At 47.4% G+C, this 27,232-nt stretch overlaps 1 protein-coding gene and 1 pseudogene across 1 annotated transcript; one reads left to right on the forward strand and one right to left on the reverse strand.

Moving 5' to 3' along the window:
* On the reverse strand, nucleotides 1–26,520 carry RAD54L (RAD54 like). Its single transcript, XM_008699265.2, has 19 exons — nucleotides 25,795–26,520; nucleotides 25,604–25,690; nucleotides 24,049–24,168; nucleotides 17,331–17,391; nucleotides 16,481–16,616; nucleotides 15,967–16,036; nucleotides 15,570–15,858; nucleotides 15,217–15,341; nucleotides 10,055–10,205; nucleotides 6,392–6,518; nucleotides 5,272–5,346; nucleotides 5,002–5,132; nucleotides 4,345–4,455; nucleotides 4,069–4,192; nucleotides 3,629–3,707; nucleotides 3,133–3,327; nucleotides 1,124–1,138; nucleotides 318–451; nucleotides 1–235 (listed from the first exon to the last, which is right to left on the reverse strand). The coding sequence occupies exons 1-19, from the start codon at nucleotides 25,795–25,797 to the stop codon at nucleotides 25–27; spliced, it is 2,244 nt and encodes a 747-aa protein (XP_008697487.1). The 5' UTR covers nucleotides 25,798–26,520; the 3' UTR covers nucleotides 1–24.
* Nucleotides 5,092–6,954, forward strand: LOC121102099 (annotated as a pseudogene).
* Nucleotides 26,521–27,232: the final 712 nt, after the last annotated feature.

Below are 27,232 nucleotides of genomic sequence, written 5' to 3' on the forward strand. Positions count from 1 at the left end.
GCTACACCCAGACCAACTGGTTTATCAGCAGAGGCCCCGCTGCTCCTCATGAGAGCGCTGGTGGAAGACGAACGTGATGGCCGTGGAGGCAGCATCCCAGGCAGCCTGGAGTACCTCATCCTTGAGCCCCCGCTTATCGGTGTTATGGTTCCACTGAGCCAGGTCTGAAGTACAGTCAGAACCATCGGGGGGTGGCCGGACCTGGTGGTTGTTGACACAGCGGCGGCAGCGCAACCTGGGGGCAGAGGACAGTGCTGTGGTGACTACAGAGCCCATCTCCATGCTGTGCAGGGAGTTCAGAGGTAATGGCCACCCACCTGTCATGTGTGTCACTAAGGCTAGCCTCATGCAGGGTAAACAGCTCCTTCAGCTCGCCCAGAGAGAAGTGCCGCGCCACCTCCTGCTCCTCATCCACCACGCAGCTGCTCAGTGCCTTCTTGTGGCTCTGGGGGGGGGAGAAGGAAAACCCAGGGGTTGAAACCATAGCCATCCAAGAGAAGGGGAAATAAAACTGAAAGTCCTACAGCCACACACCTGCTCAGCTGAGCCCATTTTCCCAGTCTATCTCTTGGGAACATGACTTGTACATGTCTGCTCACCCAGGATATTTTCGGTACAAATGGAGGGTTTCATGGCCTGGCTAAACTCCTTCAGAGTGAGCTGAGGTTTGCAGCAGCTTCACCAGAGCTCCACACCAAGCCAGGTCTCTCTCACTCAATATCATTAGGGTATCCTAGGCCAGGCCCTATGCGTGAGGATACAAAGAAGAATCAAATATGATCCCTATTCTTGAGCTCACAGTCTAGTGGGAAAGACATAAACTAATCGGTACAATAATAAAAACCTGTATAGGATACCCAAGGGCCCATAAGAAGGATGGTAGAGGGGAGTGCTGGAAAGCTTGAAAGATTATCCTTGAGTTGAACCTTAAAAAAAAATGAGTATATGGTTTACAAGGAAAGAGAGAAGGGAAAGCTCTTAGGTCCCACATAGGAACAAAGGAATAAGCCTTGCCTACCAGAGGACTGAGAACTTGAGCCTGTCTAGAGGATGGTGGGAATGTAGTAAGAGCTGGGACTGAGAAAGTCAGCAGAGGTCATACTGGAGAAGTATGGATGCCGGGCTGAAAGAGCTTGGCCTTGTCCTGCAAGTGATGAAAAGCAAAATCAGAATTTTTGTCAAGTTCATTCAGGAAGCAGTATGTGAAGAACAGGTTAAGACCAAAGGTAAAGAATTAGGAAACTCCTGCAATATCCAAGTGAGAGAGGACTGTGACCTCAGCAAGGAAGGTTAAAGAAATTTCCAGAAGGTAAAAACCAATAGTAATTTTTGTTAGGAGACAGAGAATGGTCCATTAGGATGATACCCAGGTTTGGGTTGGTTGGATAACGGAGCCATTAAATGACAGAATTCAGAAAGAAAATGTATTTAGTCACCATGCATCCAAAGTGTTCATAAGACATGCAGGTGGAAATGTACAATAGGTGATGGAAATACGGGTCTAGAAATCAGGTTAAGAGATCCAGGCTAAAAATTCAGAGATTTGTCAATATAATGAGTGTATGTAGTCACAGAGGTAGGAAAACCAGAGTGCAATTTCCAAAGAGAACAGAATTTTAAAGATTAGTAGTCAACAGTGTCAGATGTAGAGAAAAAAATAAAGAGTTTCTTGTTTTGGCAATTAGGAAGCCAACAGTATATTCAAAAGCAGGTTCAGTGGCATAAATGGTCTGATGAGTGAGTAGAAGATGAAGTGAAGTGAATTTGTAGGCTTTGGAAAAATGTGACTATGAACAAATGGAAAGTAACCCAAAGTAGTAGCTACAATTGGACAGAGGCTTAAGAAACTTTTAAAGTGAGAGCTACTTCAGCATGTTTCTAGACCCAGGGAAATGAAGGAGAACTTAATCAACTAAGAAAGGAAAGGACAGCAAAGAGTCTTGGGCAAAGCTAGAATGATGAGCCTCAAAAAAGAAGGAAATGATCTTCCTCTGAGAAGGGAAGGGAAGAGCCAGGTGTAGAGATTTACAAAAGAGAGGCTAGAGAATTCAAGCCTGATATCCTACGTTTTCTCTGTGAAGTAGAAGACAAGGTCTCTGCAAAAAGAATGAGAGACAGGGTTAGGTAACAAACTTGAGGGAAGTGGTGAAGGCCTGAAGTGGCTGTTGAAAGAAACAAGATATGGCCCAGCCCAAAATGGAATATGTGAATTTGTGCTAGTGCTGATCTATACCTGCAAATTTTATCTGGTGCAGAACCTGAGAACAGTTGTAATGATCCAAGTGGAGAAGGTTTTACGGAAAGAGTGGCCGAAAGGATGAATAAGAATCAGGCCAAACAGAAAGAGAAGTCAAGCCAGATAGGGGGGAGGTGGGATACTAGGGACATTAGTTTGAAGCAGATGTAGGAGGTATGAGAAAGTTGGAAGGACAGGAAGTGAGAACAGAATGACAGATATTAAAGTTTGGAACTATGTATAGTTTTGGTACTATTAAAGTTCTGGAGTGTGGCCTTGGAAGTAATTAAATGAGGGGAAGTTGAAGAGCTCATTTAAGAGGAGGTCAAGGAAACATGAAGGCCAGAATGCTAGAGAACTGCATGGTCCTTGAAGTCAAGATGATTTGGGGAAAAAATGAAGATTGGGCTGGTATCCAAAGTCATCAGTGAATTAGGAAAATAGCATAGGATAGAGGACTGTAACAAGAAAGAAAAGAGAGTAGTCAAGTCAGATAACATGAGCTTTAAAAGAGAACTATAAGGTGGATGGTCTGAATGAAAACTGAGAACTTGGAGAATGCAAATACCTCTTCTTAGCCCCATGGGACACATGGCGTGTAAGACGATTACAAGGCAAGTGGCACAGGAGAAATCAGGTATGAGGGAAAGCAGGTGTCCTGTGAAAGGAAGGCGACCACAGGAGAGTTTGTTAACCACTGAACCGGTATCCAGATGGCACAGTAAGGTTTTAAAGGAATGGGGTGGAGAGAGGAAGAAAGAACAGAAGAATAAAGGGCTCTGGCTAAGTCCATAGCCTGGCCGCTGCTAGAGGCAGAAGACCAAAGAGAGGTACTGAGAAACAACCCAAGATGGTCCTGAAGGTCCTGTTCCATGACCCGCCCCTACTGTGACCACTGTCACCGTCCTTACAGACAGCAGGCGATAGATATAGCAGGTCTTCTTCTGACCATCACGCCACACCCGGGCCATGGCTTGTTCATCATTGGCTGGGTTCCAGTCAGGGTCAAACATGACCAGTCGGTTAGCCCCAATGAGATTGAGGCCACAGCCTCCAGCTTTGCTGCTGAGCATGAAGACAAAGTCAGGGCTCTGGAAAGAGGAAGCAGGAGAAAAAGAACCTCTTGCAGCCTGAACTGGAATCCTATTCAGCCCAGCAGACTGTTCTCTCGCACACATCTGTACTCTCATGCTATAAGGACCACCAATTTGTCTGCCTACCAATTTCCCAGCCCAGCTATCACCAACCAGCCTAACCCCACCCCACCCACCAGAAAAGGGGGAAGAAAAAAAAATCAGAGACCCTAAAGCAGAGCACCCTTATAGCCTCTCTATCACCCCTTGACTCTGACGTTACTGCATTGGTCGTGTGGGAACAGGGCTGTACATTTACCAGTGGATTGTTAAAGCGCTCCACAACCTTGGCTCGCTTCTTAATGGACATTGTGCCATCCAAGCGGACATACAAGTACCTGAAGGGGAATCCAAAGATCAAAACCAAAGAAGGAAGCAGAGCCCCGGAGCCCCGCTACCGAAGGAACTGAACTAACCATGCTTGAGGCTATTCATGTACAGCCTGAGGCCCTAAACTCCCGAAGGGATAGGCAGCGAGCTAGAGCCCAGGACTCTGTCCTCTGGGAGTACCTGAAGGACCAAGGGCTATTCTGCTTAGGGATGGAGCTGGGACCATCACAGCAATAAGAGAAGACATTTTCTGGGAAGCCCCTCCTATACCTACATCTTGGCCCGTATCCACCAGTCAGAACAACTATTCTTCCTAGCAGGACAGTCAGGGAGACGCTGCTTTGGCGAACTGGTTAGGCTATTCCCTACCTTCGGGCCCGGCAGAGCTTCTCAAAGAGGTCCAATGTCTGAGTGTAATTGGACACCAGCACTACTTTGTCACTGCTGCGGCTTCGGGTCACTGCCAGAATGTAATCAAGGACCAGCATCTTACCTGGAGAAATCAGCAACTGTTAGCCCCCTGCAGGCCATCCCAATGCCCCAAGAGTCTTACTCCTGATATCACGCCTTGAAACAAGGATACACCTAGCACAAAGAGACGATCTCCCAGTCCTCCTCCCAGAGGAGCCCGAAGACTGGCTTTACCTGACAGCTGGGGCTCTAAAGCCTTGGAGCTATAACCAGGGGGGAATATTTCCAAAGCACCTTCGAAGCCATCCTCCTCTTCCACACACTTGTCATAGATTAGAGCTGGATCTGCGGGGGGGGGGGGGGGGGTGGGGACAACCCACAAACAAAATGCAAAATGCCAGCTACAATGCTTTCGGAAGTTTCCACTTCAGTGCTCATTGGAATCCCCTCTAGAAGCCTACCTAGCAGGCCATCCTCAGCACCAGACTTACTTGGCCCCAAATCCCAGTATGCAATCAGCTCCATCTGGGACATCTTGCTAACTAGTGTGTTCTCCCAACAAAAAGGGAACTATACCAGGGAGGGCAAGGTTTGTTCTTTGTCCTCCTGTCCAACATTTTATATGCACATGTGTGCGTGCACATACTCACACACACACAGTCCCATATACCCCAAGCATCAAGCTTGGGCTGGGCAGTGGATAAGCTAAACCTTCCAAAACAAAGGGTCTGGTTTACAGAGTATACAATGTAGGGTTCATAGCTCAGAGAGGGCTAGAATCACATGTGGGCTTTATGAGGACTCTAGACAAGTTTGGAAGGTGTCTGGACCACACAGGAGCCTACCCTTGCTCACTCTTTCAGAGGACCCCAGGACATGGACCCGACTCACGATTACAAAGCTTCTTTAGTAAGGTGATGGAAGAAAGGGAAGACACACTCATCTTGCCCTCACGCAACTCTTCAGCTGGCTTGGCCTGTCTCAGAAACCTCTTGTATAATTCAGTCTGAAGGGATGTCAGCCTGAAAAAAGGGCAGCTGGATCAGCGGGAAAGGGGGACCACACCTCTGCCCTAAAGACACCGTGAGAGCCCAGCCATGCCTCAAGGGCTGAGCTTTGTTTTTACACACTCACTCCACACCCCTCAGTTGAGTTCAGTACCTACAACAAACCACCTGCTCAATCTTCACAGGCAGATATTTAGACAGGATATCAGATGTCCTCCGTATCAGACACCTGGGGAGACAGGATAAAAAGGCAAGAGGCTGGTACAAATGCTATGCTAACTACTGGAATAAAAGCTACCACCCAAAGAATCCAAAAGACTATCTTCTGTAGTATCAAATGACAGAGATCCATCAGCCCTATGGCAAACATATCTTTATGCGGGTCTCAGTCATGGGAACAAAAACCCTTTCAAACAATCTAGCTTACATTGACAACGCTTCCTCTTCAAAAGTTTAGCTGGTCTTCAAGAGAAGGCCAAGACCTCCCATTGAGCCTGGCGCTCAGACAGGGAAAGCAAGCTGCAAACCACTAAGTCCTTAGGGTAGTTTCTGCCTGCACTTGCCCAAATACCACATGGCCCAAGGTTCAATGAAATTAAACCCATAGCTCCTGGCAGACCAGGAAGGACAGGGATCAGGCACCTGAGGAGTAGCTCCTAAGAACTAGGAGTAGCACCTAAGAACATAGTGACTCTGCTTCCTACCATCTAAAATTGGGAGGGAGAGGGGGCAGGACTTCAGGATATAAATCAAGTGTATTACCTACAATAGAGGAGTCCCAAATGTACTTGTCCCCTGGATTATGTGGACCCTATGGAAAAGCCCTCTTAGTCTGGGAGCCACACCCATTCTTTAGATCTATTTCTACCTGTCAAAGAAGGCTATGGGGCCTGAGAAGGGAAGCCTGGTGCTTTAGCTCTGAGATCAACTGACAGGAAACTTCTGAGGTACTAACAATGCTCCAAGGGATATTTGCTCAGGGAGTCAGGCAACATCAGAGAAGAGCTTCCTCAACCGGACACTAAGCAGCCCAAAACCAGACTACAGGGGCCAGGCCAGGAAGACAGTAGGGACGTGACCTACAAGACACCTCCATTCATTCAGTGGCTCTGGTCAGGGCACAGACCCCAGTCTCTAGAATCCTAGCCCTTATAGGCCACGGCCCCAAAGGACTGGACTTGGATGGTTTAGGAGGCAATTCTGATGACCTACCCTGGGGGAAAATCCTGAAGAAAGGTGCTGCTGCCTAGCCCAGCCCCCACCCTGCCATTTACCTATTCACAATGCTGGTGAGCTCCCGCAGCCGCTCCTCTCCTAGCTGTCTGTCCGCCTCACTGGCAGCTGCATCTCGACCCTTCAAAATTGGTAACTCAAAATGCTTCTTGAACTCATGGGCAGTTCCTAAGACAAGAGAGAAGGGAAAATTAAAGCACTAAAGAATGTTAAAAAAAAAAAAGGGGGGGAGTCTCACTCTTTTCTGTCCTCGCTTCTAGTCACTTGCTGTGCCAGCCACAATCTCCCCTGAGGCCCCTGATAGACATGCTTCTCAAAATTGAAGAAATCAAGGACTTTCTGCTCATGGCCAGGCAAAAGGTACTATATCTGTCAAGATTAAGAAACATAAGAGTAATGTGAAGTTTAGACTTTGATGCAGCAGGTACCTTTATACCTTGGTCGTCACAGACAAAGAAAAAGCAGAGAAACTAAAGCAATCCCAGCTCCCAGGTTTGGCAGTGAAGGAGCTGAAATGAACCTGGCACATTGATTTGAACTGTATTAAAAATTTTTTAATTAGGGGCGCCTGGGTGGCGCAGTCGTTAAAGCGTCTGCCTTCGGCTCAGGGCATGATCCTGGCGATCCGGGATCGAGTCCCACATCAGGCTCTTCCACTGTGAGCCTGCTTCTTCCTCTCCCACTCCCCCTGCTGTGTTCCCTCTCTCGCTGGCTGTCTCTCTGTCACATAAATAAATAAAATCTTTAAAAAAAAAAAAATAAATAAATAATTTTTAATTAAAAAAAAATGTTAAAAAATGAATGATTAGCCCACTGCCAATAGTGGCAGACTACTTTGTTACAGACCGTCTTTCTGTCAAGAACAAAGCTAGACAAGTTACAGGCAATCTCTGTTTGAATGGACCAGAAAGCTACCAAAGCAAGTGGGGACTTGAAAGGCCACACAGACAGATTAAAACTCAAATATATAACTAATTACATTAAATATAAGAGGGCCAAATAATCCAATTAAAAAGACAATACAACTGTCAGACTGGATTTTTTTTAAAAGCCCATCTATAGGGGCACCTGGGAAGCGCAGTCGTTAAGCGTCTGCCTTCGGCTCAGGGCGTGATCCCGGCGTTCCGGGATCGAGTCCCACATCGGGCTCCTCCGCTGAGAGCCTGCTTCTTCCTCTCCCACTCCCCTGCTGTGTTCCCTCTCTTGCTGGCTGTCTCTCTGTCACATAAATAAATAAAATCTTTAAAAAAAAAAAAAAAAAGCCCATCTCTATACTGCTTACGAGAGATGAAGTAGCATGTATCAGTGTAATGAAGTACTGACACATGCTACAATGTGGACAAAACATTATACTAAGTAAAAGAAGCCAAACACAAAAGAAGCCAAAAATAACACATATTGCATGATTTCATTTATATGAAATGTCCAGAATAGGCAAGTCCATAGAGACAGAAAGCAGATTGGTGATTGTCAGAGTTTGAGGGAAAGGAGAAATAGGGAGTGACTGCTTAATGGGTATAGGGCTTTCCTTTGGCCAGCAATAAAAAAAGTCAGATATCTCACACAAGAGGATCTCAAATGGCCAATAAACATATTAAAAGGCGTTCAACTTGATTAAACATTAGGCAAATGCTATGAGGTATCATAAAATGTGCACCAAAATGACTATAAGTTTTAAAAATTTCCCTTAAGATAAATATTGGTAATCATATAGAGCAGAGGTCAGTAAACTACAGCCATAGGCCAGGCACCTGTTTCTGTAAATTAAGTTTTATTAGAACACAACCATGCCTATTCATTTACATTCAATGGCTGCTTTCATGCCACAGTAGCACAGCTGAGTACTTATAACAGAGACAGTATGGCCTGCAAGTCTAAAATGCCATCTAGCCCCTTAAGAAAAAAATCTGCTGGGGCGCCTGGGTGGCTCAGTCGTTAAGCGTCTACCTTCGGCTCAGGGCGTGATCCCAGGATGCTGGGATCGAGCCCCGCATCGGGCTCCCTGCTGCGCTGGGAGCCTGCTTCTTCCTCTCCCACTCACCCTACTTGTGTTCCCTCTCTCGCTGGCTGTTTCTCTCTGTCAAATAAATAAATAAAATCTTAAAAAAAAAAAAAATTGCTGACCTCTGATGTAGAGACACTGGAATTCTCATATACTACTGGCACAACCACTATCTACTAGAGCTGAACACATGCATAACATATGACCCAGCAATTCCACTTGTAGGACAGAGAATGCATATTTACATAAGAGAAATGCACACTATGCTCAGGGAAAGACATACAAGAACGCTCACAGCATCATTACTCAAAAGAATAAAAAACTGGAAACTCAACTGTCCATCAACAGAAAAGATAAATAAATTCTGGTATATTCATAAAAATGGAACAGCATTGGGGCACATGGGTGGCTTGGTTGGGTTAAGCATCTAACTCTTGATTTTGGCTGGTGATCTCAGGGTTGTGGGGTGGAGCCCTCTATCAGGCTCGTGCTGGGCATGGAGCCTGAGATTTTCTCTCCCCCTCTCCCTCTGCTCCCCTCTCTACCTCTCTTTAAAAAAAAAAAAAGGAACCGTATACAAAGAAGGAAACCAACTACTGCCCCAAGCAACAACATGGATGAATCCCATAAATGTAATGTTGAAAAAGAAGAAACCAGATGCCAAGGAATATATATTGTATTATCCCATTTACATAAAGTCCAAAATATGCAAAAACCAATCTTGAGTGTCAGAAGAGTGCTTACTTCAGGGGGAAAAGGAGAGAACAGTGATTAGAAGGGGGTGCTGCTAGGGGCACCTGGGTGGCTCAGTTGGTTGGGCATCTGACTTCTGATTTTGGCTCAGGTCACAATCTCAGGGTCGTGGGATTGAGTCCACTGGGCTCCATGCTCAGTGCAGAGTCTGCTTGGGATTCTCTCTCTCCCTCACCCTCTGCCCCTCCCCGCTCGTGCTTTAAATTTAAAAAAATCTTTAAAAAAGGGGGGAGGTGCTGCAGAGATGGTGGCAGTAATTGATCTGATAGTGGTTACACAAATGTGTTCACTTTATGAAAATCTTGCTGCTTAGCTGGCTCTTGCCTAAAGTTATCTTCCTGAGCACTGGCAAGTTGGGGTGGCACTAACAAACCCTCCCACAGATATTTATGTGCAAGAACTACCCACCTGTGGTTGCCAGAGGCTGCGGGGAATGGGATGGGGGAATGGGACAGGGGGAGTTACTATTTAATGGGTAGAGGTTCAAATCTGCAAGATAAAATAAGTTCTGGAGGTGGATGGTGGTGATGGTTGCACAACAATGTAAGCATATTTAATGACACTGACTTGTACACTAAAAAGTAGTTAAGAAACAAAAATTGCCCAAGACAGTCTGCTCCGAGGCTAAAGCTCTCGTAAGGCAGCTAGGATGTGATGAGCAAAAATGCCTAGAGGTAGTGTTTCCATCCCCAGCTCAGTGACATCACATCGTGCACAGCCCTACTATCTCTGCGGTGGAAAAATGGCTGGCGTGCGCCTTGCTGAGTTGCTCAGTAGAAACAAGTTGCCCAATGGCTAAGCTACTCCCTGACAAAAGAAGTCACCTACAAGAGTGCCTAGTGACCTACATATAACTAGCATTCTGCCCTTTCTCTCTTCAGCTAGAGTTACACTCCCAAGGCCAAAGCAAGGCTCCTCTCCAATGTAGCAGACAAGGCTGGTTTCTTACCCAGAAGGCCACAATTAACAAAATGTACCAAGCTGAAATACTCAAGGAGATCATTCTGGATGGGGGTCCCGGAGATTAGCACCCGCCGGCTGGTGTTCAAGCTGTCCAGTGCCTGGTAAGTCTGATTCTCAGAGTTCTTAAGTCTGTGTCCCTGCAAGGAAATTAATTCTCACTTAGGCCTGGGCATGATGTGGCATCCCTAATGACTACAAAGTCTTGTGCGGACAGGAAAAGAGGAATCATAAACATTACAGGTCCTGGGGCCTCGGGAACTGACAGCGTACAGCAAGAGTGAGAATTTACCTGCTTGCTTAGGGAAAAAAGTCAGGCTCAGGAGATAGACCTTCAGTTTCCAGAACATCAGTGCAATATTCATAAAGCAAGGATTCCCTGGATTCCATTACCTCCCCTCCTTTTCCCTGCCCCAGACTTCAGAGCCTTAGCAGGCTGCCTATCCTCTTCAGAGACATTCAGCCATGTTCTAGACCCATGTTTGCAGGGAATCCTCCCTCCCCATCAGCCCAACCAACCCAGAACCTACAGAGCCAGATGCCTGCTGGATTGGTCTACAAACCATATGTAGGCTGTCAGAGCTAAAGGGACTTAGCCCAGGCTGTTCCTTCCCTCGCCCTGCAGAATCCACAGCTCAAACACTTGAAGAGCCTCTCTCTGCCTCCCTCTGCATCTGTTCCCCAATCCCTATTCTCCCTGTCACTCACCCCTCATACACACCACTGTTACTTCTTTTTTAAGGCTTTTCAAGAAAGTTGTAAAGGACCCTATTGTCTTCCCTCTTTCCCGAAGAACCACCTGGGCAAGATCAGGCCTGTGCCTCTTCTATCCGAAGTCCCCATTTCGGTCTGTACCGGGCAAGGCACTCAAAATGCAACCACCAGGGAAAGAATGAACAAACAAGTCAGCATGCTCCCCCTCTGGTCAGCTTGTACGATGCAATTAAACACAGACCATCCACTGACCCTCCTGTCTCTAGAATCAAGTCCAAGCTCATTAGCTTAGCACTTCTCAATAAGGCCCTAGGCAACTCCTCGCCATAGGTAACACATCTCCTCAGCTTGTCTTAGTTCAAGAAGCCGTAACTCCTCCCCACTCCCAATGCTGGATTTCCTTAGGTCTCTTTGCCCATGCCATTCCTCTGCTCAGAATTCTCTCCCACAGGCAAATTCCTCAAATGTCACCTCCTATGCAAAGCCTTCCGCAATGACCCCAGGCTGTTGGTCTCTCCCACTTCCACGCTCCTGTGGCACCCTGTAACATAAGAGCTGTTTACTGAATCTTTTCAAAGTGCCAGGCACTGTACTAATAAGGAGCACTTCCCTATAGTCTTGTCTGTAATCCAGATAAGAATCAGAAAAGTAGGGGGGGCGCCTGGGTGGCTCAGTCGTTGAGCGTCCGCCTTCGGCTCAGGGCGTGATCCCGGCGTTCTGGGATCGAGCCCCACGTCAGGCTCCTACACTGGGAGTCTGCTTCTTCCTCTCCCACTCCCCCTGCTTGTGTTCCCTCTCTCGCTGGCTGTCTCTCTCTCTGTCAAATAAATAAATAAAAGCTTTAAAAAAAAAAAATCAGGAAACTATGAATTGTAATACCTATTTTAGAGAAAATGAAGTTCAGAGAGGTGAACAGTTATCCCAAATCACACTGGTAGAAAGTGGCAGAACTGGGATTTGAACTCAGGTCTGTGTGATTCCAAAGTCTGGGCACTGTACTACCCTGCCACCCACCTACTGCTATATATTCTAGAGTACTAAGCATACCCTACTATACTTAATCTCCTCAGCTAGACAGGAACTTCTTAAGGCAGAGACCATGTCAGACTTGCCTTTATATAATAACTTGGTGCATAGGACAGAGCCCCACAGAGAAGTGCTCAGTAAATGTCTGTTGAAGGAAATGAATGAATAACCACCATTGCTATTAAAGAAGAATTAGACCTAGAATTTTTTTTGGGGGGGGGGGATTTAAAACCCAAACTCTGGGGTGCCTGACTGGTTCAGTCAGAAGAGTGTGCTACTCTTGATCTCAGGGTCATGAGTTCGAGCCCCACGCTAAGTGTAGAGACTGATTAAAAATAAAACTTTTTTTTTTTTAAGTAGGCTCCATACCCAGTGCAGAGCCCATGCGGGGCCCAAACTCAGAACCCTGAGATCAGGGGCGCCTGGGTGGCACAGCGGTTAAGCTTCTGCCTTCGGCTCAGGGCGTGATCCTGGCATTATGGGATCGAGTCCCACATCGGGCTCCTCCGCTGTGAGCCTGCTTCTTCCTCTCCCACTCCCCCTGCTTGTGTTCCCTCTCTCGCTGGCTGTCTCTATCCTGTCAAATAAATAAATAAATTCTTTAAAAAAACAACAACAACAAAAAAAAACAAAAAACAAAAAAAAACAACCCTGAGATCAAGACCTGAGCTGAGATCAAGAGTCAGATACTCAACTGACTGAGCCACTCAGGTGCCCCAAAAATAAAATCTTATAAAAAAATAAAAACAGGGGTGCCTGGATGACACAGTCAGTTGGGCGTCTGCCTTTGGCTCGGGTCGTGATCCTGGGGTCCTGGGATGGAGCCCTGCATCAGGCTCCCTGCTCAGGGGGAGTCTGCTCCTCCTCTTGCTGTGCTCTCTCTGTCTCTAAAAAAATTAATTAAAATCAGAGAGAAAAGAAAAGAAAGAAAGAAAGAAGCCAAACTCTGGGAACTCAGCAAATCAAATGTTCGGCCAGATGAAAAGTTGTCAGAGCTCTAATAAATTAATAAGCTGCTGCTGAATTTCTGTTCTGGCAGAGTTCTCCACTTACCTTTTTTAAAACAAAAAAATGATACCACGATCAAATACCACTTTTCTCTCTGAAACATGAGCCCTATGAGTAGCATTCTTGTTTTTTATGCATTTCCCCAGCACGCTTTTTCTGACTTGCTGTGTGCTCTAGATCTTATAAAGTAACATATATGGGTTTGGAGAAGGCATACAGGGCCAGTCCTCCCATACCTAAGCCACGCTTCCTACACCAAGTTTTGGGTTACATCCAAGGCAGTAAGGGTAAGAGCCAGGTCTTAAAATCTCAGGCCTGGATTCAAGTCCCAGCTCACTAGGTCCTAGCAGGGGGAAACTGGGCAAGTCATCACACTTCTCCTAACCTCCAAAACTGAAATGACGACAACAATGTCAATCCCTCGCCTATTCATATACTTTACAAAATATTTCCATAGATCTTCTCTCTGGATGTGGACCATGTCCCTTTCAGGTAGACCCTATGCCATCCATTCGCTGTACGGAAGTAACAGAGCCTCTGAGCAGCCTCACGTGCACAGTATGCTTACGAGTGGCAGAGCACGGCTGACCCCAAGTCTTCTGACTTGCTCTAACTCAGATTACCGTAAGGACCAAAGATTCTGTACACAGCGTTATCATGCAGCACTTGTGTGTGCCAGAGAGAAGCATCTGCTAGGAGGAAGCACTGCGGGTGCTGGGAGCAGGAAAGCCTGGGGTGGCATCTTCCCTTTCCAGGGCCTGAACGGGACAAACGGACAAACCCCTCCTAGAGTAGGCTATCTTTCCGGACTGGCTTCCTCACGTCTCTGACAACTGACAAATTGCGGACAAAAAAAGGTAGATGAGTAAAAAGGAAGGCCAGGATGCTGCAGTGTGGCAAGCAGCAGCCTGGTCCCCTCTGCCCTACAGAGTCAGCTCCGAAAACAGGACAGAAAGGAAAAGAAAAGGAACACTACAGAGCAGAAGAAAATCTAGATGGGCCAGGGCCCTGAGCTTTATAGGGTTATCACACATAGAGCCCACCTCAACCTGCTAAATCCTTTACTCTTACCAGAAAGAACAGCCCATTGAGGTGTCAAAGGTTGGTATACATGCCCGATAATGATGGATTCTTTATTAAGGACAAAAGCCCAATTGGGAAAGAGATCCTAACTAGCAGGCTTGCCACCCCAAAAGTAAGCCTTTCTTCTCTGTAACCTCCCAAAAGTCCCTCAGACACTGAGCTAATCTGTTGTTCCCAGAGCACAGTCAAGCTTGCCCATCAGTTGACAAATGGGGCCAAGTCTTTCAGCCATCTCTCCACTAAAGCCCCAGTGGTGTGCAAAGTGGCCTTCACTCTTCCCAAGAGGTGCAAACAATGGTAGCAGCCTCGGGGTAGCCAAGCACCCTGAAAACCTGGAAAATTCTTTATACCGAGAAGTTCCCAGCCACCCTCCTTCCTTTCTAGGTCGTAGCATCTCTACCACCATTCATGCATAGTGATGGAAAAAGGTAGAAAGTAACTATTACCACATTTCCCTTTGTCAGAGTCGGAGAGTCACCACAGGTTAAGGTGTATGGACTATCCACACTGGGCTTTTCTACCTCTGTGTTTCTGTTCACACGCGTCCCCCCAGCGTACAACAAAGAATCTTAAGACAATTACCAGTCTTACGACATACCAGGCACTCTGATACGAGCTTTCCCTCATTCACCTCATTGAATCCTCACAGTAAACCCAAGAAACAAATATGATTACACCACTTTACTGACTCAGAAACAGAGGCTCAGGTGGTTAAGTAACTTGTCCAAGATCATTTTACCAGTAAGCAGAAGAGCCAGAATTTGAACAAAAGACTCTCTGACTCCAGAGCCTATTCCCCTAAACACTGTACTGTGTCTCTGTACCCATCCAAATCTCTCTCATCCTCCAACGTCTTTCCTTGGTCTAAAAATACCATCTGGAGGCACAAAACCAAACAGTCCACAGTACCTCACCCTCTTTGGAGTGCCAAGCACCGCTTAACCCCTATTGGCAGGTTGGTGTCAAGGGCTCTCCCTCTCACTTGCATCCTCTACGGCAACAAGTTCTGTTCTTAATATTCCCCAGTGACTGGGACGCCTGGGTGGCTCAGTCGGTTGAGCGTCTGCCTTTGGTTCAGGTCATGATCTCGGAGTCCTGAGATCAAGGCCACATCAGGCTCCCTGCTCAGTGGGGAGCCTGCTTCTCCCTCTCCTTCTGCGCCTTCCCCCCCAACTCACCTCACTCATGCTCTCTCTCACTCTCTCAAATGAATAAAATTTAAAAAAATTAAAAAATACTGACACAGCCCTTGGATGGCAGTTCTTAGTGAGGAGATTTCAACACTTTCTTCTACCACCCAGACCGCTGAGAGTCAAGTACCTCGTCACAGATGACCAGCCCAACACTCCCTTTCTGGAGGACTCCAACATGAAGGCGGAATGTCTCATAGGAAATGATGAGGATGGGAGAAGGCACTCGGGCTCCACGCTGGTTCATGAATCCTTCTACAACAGAAAACACGTCAAGGGAACAAATCTTAGAATATCTTGAAAAAAAAAAAAAAAAGTTTGACAGTTCTTTAGTTGAGCCTGGAAATAACTATTTCCACTATTTTGCAAGGGAATTCCCTTCCACCCCTCATTGCCCTCGGCCTGCTGGCCATCAGGGAGCACACACACAAGAAAGGAGCAAGTTGTATGGAACGTACAGCCAACTCTGCTAAGGCTCCATACCCAGCTTTTGGTCTATCTCGTCCTTAGAGCCTCCATCAATGGCCAGAGGTTGGATCCTCCCTCCAAGCCATTTCCCAACTTCATTGTACCAGTTCTTCACTAGGCTGGAGGGTGACACCACCACTGCCTTGTCAATTTCTGGTCTGCACTCTGGACTCTGGCGCAAAAGCGTCCACATCAGCGTGATGCACTGCAGCGTCTTGCCCAGGCCCATCTCGTCGGCCATGATGCAGCCGTGGCTGCCCGGGACACGCCGGCTCGTGACGCACTCCCACAGGAACTTCACTCCCTGGGGAGGGAACAACAGCACTCAGCCACTCTGGCATCCACACTGCTGCTGCCCCAGGGATGGCAGCCTGGGTCCCAGCCCATACCTTTCTCCCCCCAGCTCCTTTACCTCTCTCTGATGAGGCCGCAAGACCTTACTGAGGACAGGATCAACAACCACATGGACAGGGAGTTTTTCCCTGAGAAAACACGGCAAAGAACACAAGGAGCTCAGGCAAGTGCAAGGGTACGCCCTCAGGAAGTTATGTCCTGCTGATCCAGAGGCCACAGAGGCAGCTGCCTGAGAGGGCCTTTGTGGCCTGATAATCAAACCATAGCAAATTTTGCTCCAGGAGTTAGAAAGTGAGGAGAGGGTTCCCTATGTCATCAATCCCTCCTGCTCCCCTGAGCAAGCTTGGCAGGAAGGGCGAGGAACCTCCAGCAACTGGACATCCCTACAAGCTCCTCCCCAAGCACTCTCCTTCCCCCCCTACCCACTCTCTGGATGGTGGTGCAGTGGTCATGACAGTACTCTGAAAACATGCCAGTCCCAAGGAAAAATCACACCAAAATGCCCTCTGCCCTTCCAGGTATGTGCACTTCATGGAAGACCAGACCTACTCAAGAAACACCAATGTACATACTTGTCAAGCTTCAGCTGGTCATGGGCGCTCAGCGGGGGAGGCTCGTACAAAACCAAGGCACCTTCTTCCAAGGGGTCGTGGAGGGCCCGGCGGACCCCAGCTCTTTTGAGGCCCAATGCCCGAGAGCCCAGAGGACCTAGAAACCAACAATCTGTCACCTGAGCCTCTACATTGAAGAGATCAGCAGGCCCAGCTCAAATGCCTATCCTTCACATAACCTTTCCCAAGCTTGCATAGGACCCTTTCTCTCCCAGAACCTCTCCAAACCCAGCTGTGTGCCTCTATCTGACCATTATCCCAGTCTGCCTCCCATCAGAACTCTTCCCATTTTACTTCTCCCATTTAACTATAAACTTCTGAAGGGCCGGGTCTTGCTCATCTCAAGTCAATCCTAGAAAGGTCTAGAACCCAAAGGAGCCCTTCAAGACGCAGAGCTCTTCAGAGTTGGGCCTCCTTCTTCCCCAGCCCCAGTTTTAGCACAATGCTATGTCCCACATAGGACAGGGGAAAACTCTGTAGAAGAGTCAACCTCAGAAATGAGATGCTACTAAATTCACTTAGATTGAATGAAGCCTGGACCCATCAGCCCCCGAGGCCCACCAGGAGCTTCCCGAGCACTGGCACATCCCCTCCAAGAAGATGAGAGGCAGTTAGTCATGGCAGGCCTTGCTGAAGCTATCAAACACAGCCTTCATGCAGGCCTCTAGAGTGTCACCCCACACACTGTCACCACTGGCCTGCCATCTTCAATTCCAAGGTAAGCATGTATTTATAAAAGCAGAGGTTTTAAATAATTCAGATACATTCCCACATGACTGATTCAAAAAATAGGAAAGTCTCCATCTTTTACCTTGATAATTTGGAATGGGGATCTTAAAAGGCTTTGACAAAATGCTTCGAATAAAGGCTTCCTAAAAAGAAAGAAAAGAAACAGGGATTCAGGAGTGATTAAAGATGCTATGGGATAATATTTTTACAGACGCAGTCTAAACTGCCTATTTAGGGGCACCTGGGTGGCTTAGTTGGCTGAGCATCTGACTCTTGGCTTCAGTCAGGTTGTGGTCTCGGAGTCATGGATTGAGCCCCACATCAGGCTCCATGCTCAGCAGGAAGTCTGCTTGAGATTCTCTCTCTCCCGCTCCCTCTGCCCCTCCCCCCACTCACACCCGCTTTCTTGCTCTCTAAAATAAATAAATCTCAAAAAAAATTTAAAATAACATGCCTATTTAAAGATAATACATTCAGGGCATTATATTTTGATTACATCTCACTCAGATGCATCTAGAACATAAGGAGAGGTGCTCCACATTAGGTTATTAAGTTTTACACAACAGCTTTCAACTTTGAGGCTTTACATAAGATTCGACAAATACTCAGAGACAGCAGAGTGCCACTGGCAAGTACCCAGCCTCAGTCGTCAGCCACAAGGCTTCAACCCATTCGTTCATGAAAGGCCATGCCAGCAAGGACAACTATTCCCTAGGGTACAGCACTTAAGAAGAAAGCACCACAAACTTACCCAACCTCAGTACTAACAGCAAACTCCAATATTTGGATCCAACCACTCTCCTACAGGACTCCATCTTCCCAATCGTACCTCACATTTCTTTTGTCATATCAATTCTGCCTACTAGATCTAATTTCCACGTCGACCTCCCTGGGAACTAACCAGACCTTCAAAAAGTAGTGGTAGCAGCAGTAACAGGAACAGTAGTATTAGTAAATACTATTAACAACAACAGCAAAAATGACAACAATGATGATGACTAACAGCGTACCCCAGATGCAGTGCTAAGCACTCAAGACGCCTGCACTCAGGCTGCCGCTGAATCCTCATGACCAGCACTAGGAGGTCTATGTATTATTACCAGTATCTCCATTTTACAGATGGGCATATTGAGACTGAGTGGTTAAGTCACTTTTCCAAGTCACAGGGACATGACAGGTACAGGACTTTCCTCATTCCAAGATCCTTACTTGTAACCAGTGGGCAGTATGGCCTCCTAATTCCACCTGTTTGACTACAGCCATATGGATCAGCCCAGAGTCAGCAGCTTCTTGCCACAGGAAGGCATGAGAGAGGGAACAACATGAGAAAGAGGACGTGAGAGGGCAAACAAATCACCAAAAAAAGCAAGTGGGACAAGGGTGACAAGAAGCAAACATAATAGGTCCTAGAGAAGGGTGGCCTTGGTGCCTGCACCTCAGAGCCTACAGGAAGCCTCTGTGCCAGCGCCCCAGACTGGAACCAGCACTGGGCGATGGGGCTGGGGCAGAAGAGCAGGCAGGGGGTCCACAGCACCAGCCCCTGAGCTAACTCTGACAACTCCCAAAAAAGTTCTGGTCTTCTGGTCTATATAACCCTGAGCTCTCTGGGGAATTACAATGGCCTGTGAACCTCAACAAAACAAGAGCTGAAACCCCAGACAAGAAGAACAGAAACCCTAAAGGTAGTTTTAATGGGACTACATTAGTGGAAAAAGAAATAATGAAAAATATTCCCCTCAAGCAAAAAGGTAGTTTAACAGGGAAAAAGGCAAACCTGTCTTGCCCTGAAATTTTTACTTTTATTTTGACCCATTTCTATAAAGATTATACATTTCTAGAAACTCAGTGTACGTTAGATAGGAAAAATATAATGAACATATTTGACAATCTACTGGAAGAAAGAAAAAGAATGTGGAGAACTGAACTTCATCGCACTAAATAACATGATGGGGGCATTAGGAGAAAGGCCCAATTCTTTATTTGCATATTTCTTTGCAGCTGAATAAGATCTTGTACTATTTTTAATTACCATGATTATTATAATTATGAATAGCAATGATAATGAGAAACTTGCATATGAACAATGCTAACATAAAGCCACCCTTAAGTCAGAAGAAAATGATGGGGTGTCTCGGTGGCTGTTGGTTGAACATCTGACTCTTGATTTCAGCTCAGGTGGTGATCTCAGGGTCTTGGGGTCAAGCCCGCAGCATCGTATTGGGCTCCACACTCAGCAGGAAGTCTGCTTCTCTCCCTCTGCCCCCCCCCCAGCTCTCCACACAAGCTCTCTCCCTCTCATAAATAAGTAAATAAATAAGAGGAAAAGGAAGGAGATGGATTCTAATTTCCTTTCTAATTTGGCTTCAATTCTAAACCTGAAATATTATTTTAAGGTTTTTTTTTGGTAAAGTAATCTCTCCACCCAACATGGGGCTTGAACCTATAACCCCGAGATCAAGATTCTTATGCTCACTGACTGAGCCAGCCAGGCACCCCCCAAAAACTGAACTATTGTTTTCAAAATTGTCAATACAGAAGGCTAGATTTGAGGCTCTGAGTAGCCAAGAATTTATGCTCCAGATTTAAAAAGCAAGACTTTGAACTGCAAGCTTATGCAACTCGTGTGGGAGAATGTGAACATCCCTGGCCAAAAACATGAGGACACAGCCTACAAGACTTGCAATGACCAGCCTCTGGGAATCTGGTCTGATAAGACTGGCAGGGGAGAGAGCATGCTCTCACTTTCTTTATTTGGTTACTGCAAATTCATACCATCCCTTCCTTCTGATAGAAGAGGGAGAGCATTCCTGCTCCCCACCAAGATCAAAGCTTCCCTCTTCCAGAGATTCACTCTATCAGTTCTGCCTGATCTCTCCTATATCTCAACCTCTCCCTCTCTACTAGCTCTCTTTCACCAGCATTTAAAACATACTTAACTCTCTATTTTAAAAACAAAAATTCCGGGGCGCCTGGGTGGCTCAGTCGCTAAGCATCTGCCTTCAGCTCAGGGCGTGATCCCGGGGTCCTGGCGTTCTGGGATCAAGACCCACATCAGGCTCCTCCACTGGGAGCCTGCTTCTTTCTCTCCCACTCCCCCTCTTTGTGTTCCCTCTCTCGCTGGCTGTCTCTCTGTCAAATAAATAAATAAAATCTTTTAAAAAATAAAAATAAAAACAAAAATTCCTTTGGGGTGCCTGGGTAGCTTAATCAGTTAAGCACCCGACTCTTGATTTCAGTTCAGATCATGATCTCAGGGTCCTGGGATCAAGCCCCGTGTGTGTGGGCTGTGTGGGGGGGGGTATTGGTCTATGCTCAGTGGGGAGTCTGCTTGAGATTCTCTCTCCCTTTCTGCCCCCACCCCACACACACTCGCTCTCTAAAATAAATTTTTAAAAAAATTCCTTTAACCTCTTAACTCCTCCCCTTCAAACTTCTAGAATGAGTGTCTGTCTCCCCTTTCTAATCTTCCCCTCCTCTGAAATGACTCTGGCCAAGATCACCAATGGGCTACATGACCTTAACTCCAGTGGACATGTTTCTATCCTTATCTGGCTAGACAAAGCTGGCCACTCTTTCTTCTCAAATATTCTCTGCCTTTGACCACGATGACACCACTTTCCTACTATTCTGCCTCTTCAGGACCTCATGCTCAATCCCCTGAGGAGCTCTTCTGTCTCTGCTTAACTCCCTTAGAAGTAAGCGCTCCTCAGGGCTCAGGGCTGCACCTCAGCTCCTCGGACTGCACTCACTGACACTCCAATACACTCTGGAGGGGTCAAATGTCTCTATGCTAAGGACCCCAAATCTATTCCCAGTCCCGGCTTCCCTCCTAGGCTCCACACCTACCCATATATGCAACCATCCCCAAATCTTGATGTCTTGTCCTACAGGACTTCAAACTCATCACATTTAAGGCTAAGTGCTCTCATCTCCAGAACTGTACTATATGATTTTCATGGGCCCGAGGCACTTTTGCCTTTAGGGTCCCCTGTATCTAGAACACTGCCTACTCTCTTCACCTGGCTGACTCCTCCTATACTCGAGGACTCAACCTACTCGGCACATTGCTCAGATTCAGGTCATTCACCAGCCTCCAGACTGCTAGACCCCGTTGTTGGCTCCCACTGCACTTGCGTCATACACTTACACAGGACAACGTGAATGAATCCAAAATGAAAAGAATCCCACAGAACTACACACTTTTTTTTTTTTAAAGATGTATTTGAGAGAGAGCACGAGAACATGCACCCAGGGGAGGGGCAGAGAGAGAGAGTGAATCTCAAGCCGACTCTTTGCTGAGCGCAGAGGCTGATCTTACCCCCCTGAGATCATGACCTGAACCGACATCGAGAGTCACTTAACCGACTGAGCCACCGAGGTACCCCATACACACCATTTTTAAGGCTCAGTGAACAATTAAACAATGTATTACTTAGTGAATTATATACATATGGTTCCACGATCACAAAAGCAAGGGATGACGAAGATAATTCAGGACAGTGGTTACCTGTCAGGAAGGGAAGGGATTATGACTTTGGTGATGTTCTAGTGCAGGATGCTGGGTTCAAAGGTGTTTAGTCTGTTTTCTGTCTCACATGTTATATACATATTCCTTTGTATTTATTAAGTATTATATTAAAATGTTTTAAAATGTTTGCTGAGGGGCACCTGGGGGGCTCAGTGGGTTTAGTGTCTGCCTTCGGCTCGGGTCATGATCCTGGGATTGAGCCTGCTTCTCCCTCTCCCTGCCACTCCCCCTGCTTGTGTGCGTGTGCTCTCTCTCTGTTAAATAAATAAATCTTTTAAAAAATTACATTAGAAAAATAAAATGCCTGCTGAATGCACAAATAACTAATGTCCATTACCTATTCCTATCGCCTTATTCCCATTTTTCCTTCAAAATGTCCCTGTAAAGTAAAAACAGACTCCTGTGTCTCCCCCACTCTACCACAGTTTACTTGACACCAGATGTGTGGCGTTCCCACACACAAGCAATTATTCAGCACCACCTGTGTGTCCTACAATTTAACTCAATTCTGACATTGTCTACCTGGAGAAAGAACCAGAACCCACAGGTTAGGGGCTCAGTCCTACAAGACTACCTCCCCCCCCACCACTTCAGACGTCAATCCCAAATCGAGGTTGCTCCTTGTGCTTCAGACCAATAGGTTATAAATGGGAGGGTCCCAACCCCCTCCTGGGATTCAATTAATTTTCTAGAGCAGCTCAGAGAATTTTTGCAGCTCAGGAAAAGTTTCCTTATTAGATTACCCATTTATCACAAAGGCTATGAAAAGATATGTAGAGCCAGATGAAGAGATACATAGGGCGAGGTCTGGAAGAGTCCTGAGCACAGGAGAGTCTGTCCCTGTGGAGTTTGGAGTGTGCCACTTCCTGGTGCGTGGATGAATTCTCAAAAGTTCTCCAAACCCTGACCTTTTGGGGTTTTATGGAGGCTTCATTACATAGGCATGATTGATTAAACACTGGCCACTGGTAGGTTGGTTCCCCTGGCAACCAGCCACCACAGTTAGTTGCCTTACAAATGAATCTCATTAACATAAATTCAGGTGTGGTCAAAGGGGTTTTTAATGAATAGTAAAAGACACTTGCACCACTTTATCACTTAAGAAATTCCAAAGGTGGGGCACCTGGGTGGCTCAGTCGGTTAAGCGGTCTGCCTTCTGCTCAGGTGACAACCCAGATTTAAAAAGCAAGACTTTGAACTGCACCTCGTGCAACTAGTGTGGGAGAAGGTGAGCATCGCTGGCCAAAAACATGAGGACACAGCCTACAAGACTTGCAATGACCAGCCTCTGGGAATCTGGTCTGATAAGACTGGCAGAGGCAGGGGAGAGAGCATGCTCTCACTTTCTTTATTTGGTTACTGCAAATTCATACCATCCCTTCCTTCTGATAGAAGAGGGAGAGCACTCCTGCTCCCCACCAAGATCAAAGCTTCCCTCTTCCAGAGATTCACTCTATCAGTAAAATCTTAGAGGCTCCTGGGTGGGCTCAGCCTGTTAAGCGTCTGCCTTCAGCTCAGGTCATCCCAAGGGTCCTGGGATGAGCCCTGCATTGGGCTCCTTGCTCAGCAGGGAGTCTGCCTCTCCCTCTGCCCCTCCCCCCAGCTCTTGTGGCACACGCGGTCTCATGCTCAAGTAAAAAATTAAAATCTTTAAAAAAAAAAAAAAAGAAAGAAAGAAAAGAAAAGAAACTCCAAAGGTTTCTGGAACTCCAGAGCTCAATACCACTGTCCTCAAAAAGTTTGGCGGAAAAAGCTTTGGTGAAGCTAAGCAGATGACTACTCTGTAATTTTGGGCAAACTAGTTAACCCCTCAGAGACGCAGCTTCCGCATCTTAAAAAAGATGCCATCGTAAAGATGACATTGGATTTTACTAGAGGAAGCACGTGGAAGCTGTAGGACTCTGAGACTTCTTAAAGCCATATGCTAAGTGAGAGACTGAGCTGGCATGAGGATCCTGGTTCTAATACCCTGCATGGCCTTCCCTGTCCTATACCCTCAGGTCCTCAGGAATCTGAGCCACCTGAGATCTGGAGCCCAAATAACTATAAGCAACGGGGACTCTAAGTCAGGCACACATCCTGAAGGAAAGAGGCCAGGCCTCTTCCAGGCCCTTGAGGCTGTAGGCAGACCCAAAGCCTTCACCAAAGTCTATCTGCTGGCTACTCGGAAGACCACTGAGAGTCTTCAGGGGTAGAAGCCTCCCTAGACAAAACAAGAAAGGTGCCTCCACAAGGTACACACATTCACCAGCAGGTTGCAATTCTGACTTACATGTTGACTACTATCCAGACAGGGTGGTCGATTGGTTAGTTGAATCAAAGGTTTCCGAAAAGGAGACAGGAAACACTCCTGGCTCTGAGTCCCACTGCTGGATTTCCGTTTCTTGGGAGTCTAGAAGAGTATTGGGGAAGGTGAGTCAAGCTGGGAAGACCACAGAGTTCATCACAATGGCAACTAACATTTAAAATGCTTATTGGGGTGCCTGGGTGGCACAGCGGTTAAGCGTCTGCCTTCGGCTCAGGGTCAGGGCGTGATCCCGGCATTATGGGATCGAGCCCCACATCAGGCTCCTCCGCTACGAGCCTGCTTCTTCCTCTCCCACTCCCCCTGCTTGTGTTCCCTCTCTCGCTGGCTGTCTCTATCTCTGTCGAATAAATAAATAAAGTCTTTAAAAAAAAAAACAAAAACGCTTATTAAATGCCAGAAACTGTGCTAAACTCTTCACATTATCATGTATCATCCTCACAACAATCCTATAATAAATGTTATACTTATTTAGCAGGTGAGAAAACTGGAAGTTCATGAGGTTACAGAACTTGTCTAATCTGAAGGGGGGCACTGGATGAGGTGAATAAAGTAAGCCAGGCAGCCCACACCATGGCAGTGAGGTCACCAGCACTGAAAGCGCTTTCTGGAACAAACAGCACCATTTCTGACCCAGCTGCACCAAGTGCTGCCCCAAGTTCAAGTCTGAGACCCATGTAAGTAGCAAGAGGCAACCTTGTCCCTCACAGGTAGAGAAGCTTCCCTGCACACCAGCAGCGGTGCAACTACAGAGCAAGACCCCACGGAACCGTCAGGCAAGCTTGCAGCGGCTTGCCAAGGTGTTTGAAGCTTCAGTAATCCTACAAGAAACACCTGAAACAAACACCAGCCCCTTCACCTCTCACATACAGCCCCTGCCCAAAATTGCCTTCTAGACCTTTCTTAGCTAATCCTTCTTCAAAGTTCCAGTGGCCCTTACGTCTTGAACTGCTCTTTCTCTCTGAAATATATGTATTATCCTATTGATTTTTGTGTACATAGGTCCTACCCACAGTCAGCCCCAGAAAGCCTCAAAAGCAGGGAACAGAGCACAGAACCAATCCAAAGTCAAACATACTACATTTGAGTATTAGCAGACACTAGAGGGGCACCACTCCTCTAATCTAGGTCCAAGTGAGCTCAGGAACCCTAAGGCAGGCCTTATATACTCTACTGTTTTGTAATGTTGGGCAGGGGACAAAGAGCTAAAGAGCAGGCAGCTAGCTGCTATTGGAGAGCCATAAGGCCCAACCCAATCTGCGCTTTTGCTTTGGAATATCCCTTTCTACCAGAAAAACTGAGGCCACGTTAACTTCTAGTAAACACCTCGGGGACAAATTTTTTTTTTTATCTTGTTCAGTGCCTGACACACAGTAAGCACTAAGTAAAAGTTCACTGAAAGAAGTTTCTGGAGGTGACCAGGTTCATTCCATGTAACCCTAGAAACCAAGTCCAGGACTCCTTTCTGCCCAAACAGCCCTGCATCCTACCTGTCCTATCCCCTGGAGGGCAGGGTACTCACCACTGTCCCAGGCTGCCAGTCGTCATCATCACCAGATCTGCCTTCCGGTTTTCTCTTGGCCAGCTGGCTAGGAGCTAAGCTCTTCCTCTGTAAGGGGAAAATGGAAACTGGGCACTTCCAGAGATCCCGCAGCCTGAACCCATTAGCCCGAGATGCAGGGCTACCCACGTCGCCCTTAGGCCCACACTTACCATCCTGGACTCAGGAGCATAAAACGTCAAGTACCCATCAGACAAAGATCAAAGGCACCCAGCAGCTGAGAATGCAGAACTATGGCCGGTTAAAGCAAGCTGCTGTATTATTGAAAGCATGGGCTAATTAAAGACGGAGCATAGATGGAGGGAATCCAGCTAGGGGCTGGAGTTTGGGCCAAAACTGTGAGAGTGTCGGTCGCCAGTTAGTCGAGGCGGAAGAGCAGGCCACAGAGGAAGTATCCAAGCAAAGGTGAGTAAAGATCTGGGGTGGGGGAGGGGGCGGGGGAAAGGAAGATGGGAGTACCAGACTGGGCAGAGTGGAGTCGGGATAATGGTCCCAGGTGGACGTGACGGCAGGGGGTAGTTGCGGGGGTGGGGAAGAAATCACAGGCCAGGCGAGGGGGGCCGGGGTGAAAATCCAAGGCGTGGGGAGGACGAGGCGCCGAGTCCGAAGGGGTTTTTCCCAGGTCTGGAGCGCGAAAGCCAGGCCCGGACTGGGGGAGGTCGAGCAGGGGTCCAGGCAGGACAAGTAAAAGACCCGAGCTTGGGAGGGGAATACCAGGAAGAGCTGGAAAGAACAGCAGAAGTGAATCCGGGCCCTAGCACTCCCGCTTCAACCTTCCTCTTCCCAAAGCGCGCGTTAACAGCCGCCAGGAGTCTCCGGACCCGCCAGGCCCAGTGAATCGAACCTCCCGCGGTGCTACCGCCGCACCACCCATTGGCTGCGTTCGATGCGTTCGGCGCTCGCGACCCCAGGAAGGGGGCGGGCCTAGTGCTGCAGTCACCGCGGGGCCCGGGAGCCGGAGCGGAGGCTAAACCGACCAGCTAGGAGATGGGACTTTGGAGAATGGGCGGGGCCAACAGTGACGGGAGCGGTTGGGCGAGGTGGGCGGGGCACGCGGGGTGGGCAGGCTACCGAAGTGATATTTGCGTCTGACTGGCTGTGGAGTTGTCACCAGTCTGTGGAAGGCTGGGGATTATGAAAGACAGCGCGTGTCTGCACTTCCCCTGTGCTGGGCCTGGAGCTGTGATGCAGGGTCGGAGTCAGATCTCGCCCACCCCGAGGGTAGCAGGAGTCTTTGCCCTGACTACCTACCACCAGGACGGCTCGGCAGTGATAGCGCCCTCGGGGGGACGTGATTCTTTGATCCGGGGTTTCTTGAAGGAAGCTGCCTTTCTTATCTAGGCAAAATCATGTTGGTGGAAGTGTGATCCTTGGAATCCAGACTTAATGACTCAATCTCTCAAAACTTCATTTTCTTCGTATCTAAAATGTACATTCTAGAGACGCCTGGGTGGCGCAGTTAAGCGTCTGACTCTTGGCTTCAGCTCCGGTGGTGATCTCAGCCTCCTGAGTTCGAGCCCAGCCTCCTCGGCGCTCAGCCTGGAGCTGGTTTAAGACTCTCTCTTCCTCTGCCCCTCACCACCTCCATCT

The sequence above is a fragment of the Ursus maritimus genome, unplaced genomic scaffold, assembly GCF_017311325.1.
Source record: "Ursus maritimus isolate PB19 unplaced genomic scaffold, ASM1731132v1 scaffold_12, whole genome shotgun sequence".
Classification (NCBI taxonomy): Eukaryota; Metazoa; Chordata; class Mammalia; order Carnivora; family Ursidae; genus Ursus; species Ursus maritimus.

Bases quoted from the DNA above. Each gene is read 5' to 3' on its own strand.
- RAD54L (XM_008699265.2), bottom strand. The intron at 15,859-15,966 runs GTAAAGGAGCTG...TTCCCTCCCCAG, and splicing joins TGCGGCCTCATCAGAGAGAG to GGAGTGAAGTTCCTGTGGGA. The intron at 6,519-10,054 runs GTAAGAAACCAG...CTCTTGTCTTAG, and splicing joins TGTTAATTGTGGCCTTCTGG to GAACTGCCCATGAGTTCAAG.